The sequence below is a fragment of the Lactuca sativa genome, chromosome 4 (genome assembly GCF_002870075.4).
Source record: "Lactuca sativa cultivar Salinas chromosome 4, Lsat_Salinas_v11, whole genome shotgun sequence".
Lineage (NCBI taxonomy): Eukaryota > Viridiplantae > Streptophyta > Magnoliopsida > Asterales > Asteraceae > Lactuca > Lactuca sativa.
The window spans coordinates 238,528,740-238,534,900 of record NC_056626.2 but is presented as its reverse complement, the minus strand read 5'-3'; the positions used below and the strand labels follow the sequence as shown (position 1 = coordinate 238,534,900).

The following is a 6,161-nucleotide window of genomic DNA, read 5'->3' as shown; positions in this document are numbered from 1 at the left end:
ATTAATTATTAAGTATATGGTGGTCTTTGTTAAAATGATTAACCTCTAGTGATTAGTTTTACCAAAATTATCCTCCTGGGACTGATCATGCAAACTATTTACAAAACAGGGGCTAAACATGTACATTTGAAACTGATTTGGGGCTTTAGGACTTAACTTGTTTGGTTTTTCTTGAGGAGGGGCTGATTCTGTTTAAGTTGAATGTAGCTTTGACCTGCTTTGACCTTTGACTGAGTCAAAATCGAATGTGCATTTATCACTTTGAAACCTCGGATGATGATCGTCATTCATGGGTCTTGCATCGGGTGGGGGGACGAGTGACGCCCGGCGAATACACACCTCCGGTGTTGATTCGAAATAGGAAGGGGGAATCGAACGCAGGGCTCGATTAGCGGAGATATCAGTTGACCCGTCTTTGATCAGCAAAACAGAAGAACGGATCGAAGGCAGTGAACAACAGGGTAGAGGACTGTTTGATGATTGTTTCGAAGGAAGAGGAGATCAACGGCAGCAAAGTGACTCGGTAGTGGGAATCGATCCCAAAGAGTAATACAAGAGGTTGATTATCGAGCAACTATAAATGAGGGAAAAAGGATCTTCGATCCTTAGTCTTCGTCTTTATCTGATCAGAGAGGAAAGACGAACAGAAGCAGCGAGAGGCAGATCAAGCGTGCTCCAACGGTTCTTGGTTGCCTCATTTGTCCGAAAGGAAACGCGAAAGAAAAGGGGAGGGGTCCGACGCTCCTTTTTTGGTCGAACCTCCGTCATCGACAATCATGGATCGCGTGGATGGGGTGTTCGGTGGTCACGCAGCCGCGAGGAGGGAAAGGCATCTTCGGTGCTTGGTTGGACCGAAAAGAAGAGGAAGATAAGAATGAAAGCGGCTGTTAACCACAGGTAACGAAGTTCTTTGCTTTTGCTTTTGTTTGTTCTTGATAGAAATCAATGAGGGTGCCAAATGGATGTTTTGGTTGTGGCGTGTGTTTGGTTTCAATGTTCAACATGGGAAGAGGGAAACATGGGCGGTGATTAGGTAGTTTCTTTGAGTTCACAGGGGGGTTGGATTGTTGTTCACATTGACAGGAACAGTGGAGTAAAGAGAGAGGCTGTTGCTCATTAGCTCACCGGGAAACCACAAGAAAACCACCTCCAATGGAGGTGTTCTTAGTTGTGCATCGAAACAGAAAGAAATGAGGGAAGAAAGATAGAGTGTGAGGGAATATTGAGTGAATTTTGTGTGATCAAAAATAGATATTTAGAATACTTTTGTGGTACTTTGTAATTTATAATTTGATCTCGAAAGTACATTGCAGGATTGGTTTCCATTTGTGCATGTGGGTGTTTGTGTGTGTGATGTATTGGATATGTATTTGTTTAATTCTTCTTGTATTCTTGGTTCTTCTAACTTCATATACATATATGTATTTGTGTGTATTTGTTTAAGATTTTGAAGGCAATAATGCATATGCACAATACTTATACACTCTTCATACATATACTACATAAATGTACATGATTTTTGAAATATTGAATTATTTTATCATTAAGATTCGCAAACATCGAAATTGATTCTCAAACCATTTTCGACATGAATTACGAATAGTAGAAACCATGTAGAAGTCAAAATTTTAAGGTTTCACGCTCAATCAGGTACAATTTTATGGTTTTTCATGTCATTGTTTCCCTATTGTAATTTAATGTTTAAAATGAACTCGGATGAAAAATCAAAAGTCTTTCGGTTCATAATATATAAATTTTGAGCAATTAATTGTAATATCGTTTAAACTTATTTAATAAACATTAGTGTATCGTACATTTTATCTAGATTGTAGCAACATTTACGGTAACTGATTGTCCGTAGTTGACCTAATTTGTGAATTGTTACATAACTAAACTAATTTAAGTAAATTAAACAAATTAATAAAGTTGTGAAACAAATAATTAAAAGATACGTTCGTTTAGAATTCGAATCTCCTTATGATTATATTTAATTCATTCAAGTGCAATGGAACTTTCAGATATTCACTAATTTCAAATTTGATTAACTTAATACTAATATCATTAATCCTATGACTAATGCATCTACCAGCAAGGATAGGTTTTCTAGACTCACTCTATCTATCTATTCATATTTTATAATTGAGTAAATTATATGAATGGTCCCTATGGTTTAGTGTAATTTGTGTATTTGGTCCCTAATTTCTTTTTTTAACTCGGAAGGTCTCTATTGTATGTTTTTGTTACGCGTTTGGTCCCTGTCTTACCTAAAATGACTATTTTGGCCTTGATTTTTAATTTATATTAAATAAATACACCCCCAAACCCACCTCATCACCTTACCTTACCTACCCTATCATTTTTTCATATTTAAATAATAGTTTTTTTAGGTAAGACAAGGACCATACGCATAACAAAAACAAACAGTAGGGATTAAATCCGTAATAAAAACAAACAGTAGAGACCTTCCAAGTTAAAAAAAAATAAGTTAGGGACAAAACGTGCAAATTACCGCAAACCATAAGGACTATTTATGTAATTTACTCTTTATAATGACTTAACATATCTGATTAGTCCCATGGTTAGCGACAACCTCTCAAATTGTCCAAGTTATTTGATCAATCACAAATACTAATAGCGATCTTATTATGTTTAACTTAAGTATCTCTGCACTAGTAACCACATACGCTGTTGACTTGGTTTTCCATCTTTGACAAATTAATAAACAATGTGATTTAAGACACATAATCTCAACCTAACCATAAATCATGCACTCAGTTACATAAAACATGACAAAAACATTATCATTACTCATGGATCTTTAGTTAACAATTAACACAATATATTAAATAACTATCGAAATCATTTCAATGAGCTAACAAATAATCAACTTTCATCATCTACATAAAAAGTATATGGAATTGTCGCATAACTAAAATTAAATAACTGAAATAAACTTAAAAGTTAAACATATTGCATTAGAGTAAATGTGTATTGAAAAGACTTTTCTTTTTTTATATGGACTTCAAACAACTGTAACTTTAGGTTTTTGTACCTCCTCTTTCTTCTCATAATACAATATTGAAGCTTAATTTATACTAATATGTAACCACCTTATATTGCGGCACGACAATATATTTGCGACACAAATTACAAAATCTTCAAAAATGTTCAAATTTTCTATTATTCCAGAAATATCTTTGTTTAAATCTCGCTTAATCTTGAAGCTATGAATTTCTTCTAGAATACACTCTAAATATGTTCTATTTTATATTTTAGTCCTTATATTTTGAAAAAGACAAACATATTTCCTTTCAGAATCAAATATTTATTAAAATATATAGAATAGTATTAAATATGTCCATTAAAATATGTATAATTTATGACATATCTAAATACACCGCACCTGGCTTTTTGTAATCCTGGAGCAACTTATTATTAAATCTACTAATTCTGAAGATAACCCTTAATTTAAATCCTCTAGATATATTCAATTTTAATGTGAATATTTGTGTATAAAGCCTAATAACTTTCTCAACTTTAAATACACACAATCTTCATAAATGATAACTACTTAGTACGAAAAATACGCACTTTTGCATCCCTTTGAAAATACACTTTTAATAAAGACATTCAATTTCATTGTTATATATATATATATATATATATATATATATATATATATATATATATATATATATATATATATATATATATATATATATATATATATATATATATAGGGGTGACAACTGTCGACCCAACCCGTAACCCGACACGAAAATAAGCGGGTTAGGGTTGAGATTTCTGACCCGCCAACCCATCAACCCGTTTATTTAATGGGTTGGGTTACGCGTCTGGGTTCGTGGGTCAACCCGCCAACCGGCCTAATATATTTAATTATCTATTTATTTTAATTTTTAACAATCTAAGATGATATTATACTATTATTTTCTATTTATCGTATCCTTAAAACTTTTCTTGAATGTTTTGATATTTATAGTTTTATTTGGATGTTTATGACTTTATGTTTAATGTTTATGACTTTTATACTTCATTTTATTTGGATTTTTCAATTTCATCTTAAAATGTGTTGCTTATTAAATGAGTTACATGGGTTGGGTTTGACCCATTAACATAAAAAAAAAAAACCTACACCCATTCTCGTCGTTTCAAAATCGACCAATCTTCTCAACTATTTTCAAACTCGAAATCACTTCTATCGATCTTTCCTTTTGTTTCAGACTTTCAAAAATCGATCATTCCTATTGTCTCTAAGGATTCATGAATTCCTACTTTTGTCTAGACATAGAAATTTGAATTCCAACTCAAAAAATAACTCAAGTAAGAAATTAATTCTCATTATCTTAATCTACTATGTAAATTCTATTTTTTCAACATGTTAATGTGTTATGTTAGTATTTGAATGTTTTATGTTGATGTATAAAATTACATTGTTATTCTATTATTCGGGTTACTTGAGTTATAGAATCCTAATATGGTTTATTCAGTTTTTCCAGCTATATTAGGTCATTAATCATTTTGTACATGTTATTCGGATTATTTGGGTTATAACCGAACCGAACCGATTAATACTCGAATCGAACCGAACCCGTATCAGTTAATCTGTTCGGTTTTCGATTCATGCAATTACCCTTATTCACTTTTCGGGTTATTCGGGTTCGGGTCGGTTCGGTCCGGTTCCAACCCAAATAACCTCCATATATATATATATATATATATATATATATATATATATATATATATATATATATATATATATATATATATATATATATATATATATCCATTTAATATTTCAATTTGAGATACCACCATCCAACATTTCCTAGGTAAATATCTTTCAGGATATATATATTGCATATCATGCCAAATTTACTAGCTTTAACTCGTTACTTTCTATAAGAGATTTTTGGATACATGTTATTACTCCTCCTAAAGACCATTAAAAGATGTCCATGACTTTCTATGATGATATATATATATATATATATATATATATATATATATATATATATATATATATATATATATATATATGGAATTGTTTTATTTGTTCCAAATGTCACAAAATGATTTATCCTTTAAAGCTTAACTAGAAATTTTTTTTTAAATTTTTGCACATTTATCATACTTCGTATTTCTAACTTTCTTTCCTTCCTTTGTAATCCATTTGGAACTAGACATCAACCCTTATTGATTAAATAACGTTTTAGGTTAGGTAAATTTCAGTAAACAATGCAAGATTTATAACATTCCTTATACTTGACAAGTTTATAGTTTTGTTTCATGATTTCACTAAAGTTAGAAAGTCACACATATACTATAACATATCTATTAACTATAACGTTTTTTATTCCGCATTATATATCATAAGTTGATAACCAAAATTTTTGAAATTCTTGATTAATTTACATACTATAATCAATTAGTGTCGAGAATTATCATTCGCGTCTAGATTTTCAACATAAATGGGAAAATGGTTAAGATAGTAATATTCTTTACTTGATTTGCTAAACTAGAAGAGATATGCAAACATAAGAGAATAGTTAGTACTTGAAACTTATAAATACTATATTTTAGATAAACTATTATTTTTAAAATTAGTATGGTATTATTATTTTTTATGGAACAAAACCCACACTTGTATGAGATCAAAAGTGAAAAATAAAATCAAAATACCTAATAGCATAAAATACCTAATAGCATATGATATTGTCTTAACCATAATGAAATAAGAAAGAAATTTTATTTCAAGCAACATGCAGATAAAAAAAATGTATTAAAAGCAAACATCAAAATCAAACAATTATCAAATCAATTTTCATATTGAGGCGCATTTGGGACTTGGTAGGAGAAATCGCAATAGTAAGGATATGACCCATATGGATTGTGAAATGGTCCAAATCGCAATAGTAAGGATATGACCCATATGGATTGTGAAATGGTCCAAACTGCTCAGAGGTTGAACCAGGTTGAACCAATCTGATATCCATACCACCACTGCATTCGGTCATCTCCTCTACCCATATGATTTTTTTGAAGATCTAGAATGTTCCCCATGTACCCTAATTGGGCATATGCCATGTGCAATTGCTGACTGAAGATGACAATGAGATTTCTCCCTCACTATAATCCAAGTT

The 6,161-nt window shown here is 31.0% G+C and overlaps 1 protein-coding gene across 2 annotated transcripts; it reads left to right on the top strand.

The window, feature by feature from the left end:
• Positions 1-277: 277 nt before the first annotated feature.
• LOC111912926 (uncharacterized) lies at positions 278-1,434 on the top strand. Of its 2 annotated transcripts, none has more exons than XR_006190830.2 (2): positions 278-897; positions 1,011-1,434. XR_006190830.2 is itself a non-coding variant. In XM_023908656.3 (2 exons), the coding sequence occupies exons 1-2, from the start codon at positions 581-583 to the stop codon at positions 1,118-1,120; spliced, it is 354 nt and encodes a 117-aa protein (XP_023764424.1). In that variant the 5' UTR covers positions 278-580; the 3' UTR covers positions 1,121-1,434. The 2 variants fall into 2 exon arrangements, 1 of the variants encoding a protein (XP_023764424.1); XM_023908656.3 differs by having other exon boundaries at positions 1,084-1,434.
• The last annotated feature ends 4,727 nt before the right edge of the window (positions 1,435-6,161 follow it).

What these genes read in the sequence shown, in the direction of transcription:
- LOC111912926 (XM_023908656.3), top strand. Translation starts at nt 581, where the DNA reads ATGAGGGAAAAAGGATCTTCGATCCTTAGTCTTCGTCTTTATCTGATC. An exon ending in AAAGCGGCTGTTAACCACAG is followed by an intron (nt 898 to 1,083) that starts GTAACGAAGTTC and finishes TCACATTGACAG; the next exon opens with GAACAGTGGAGTAAAGAGAG.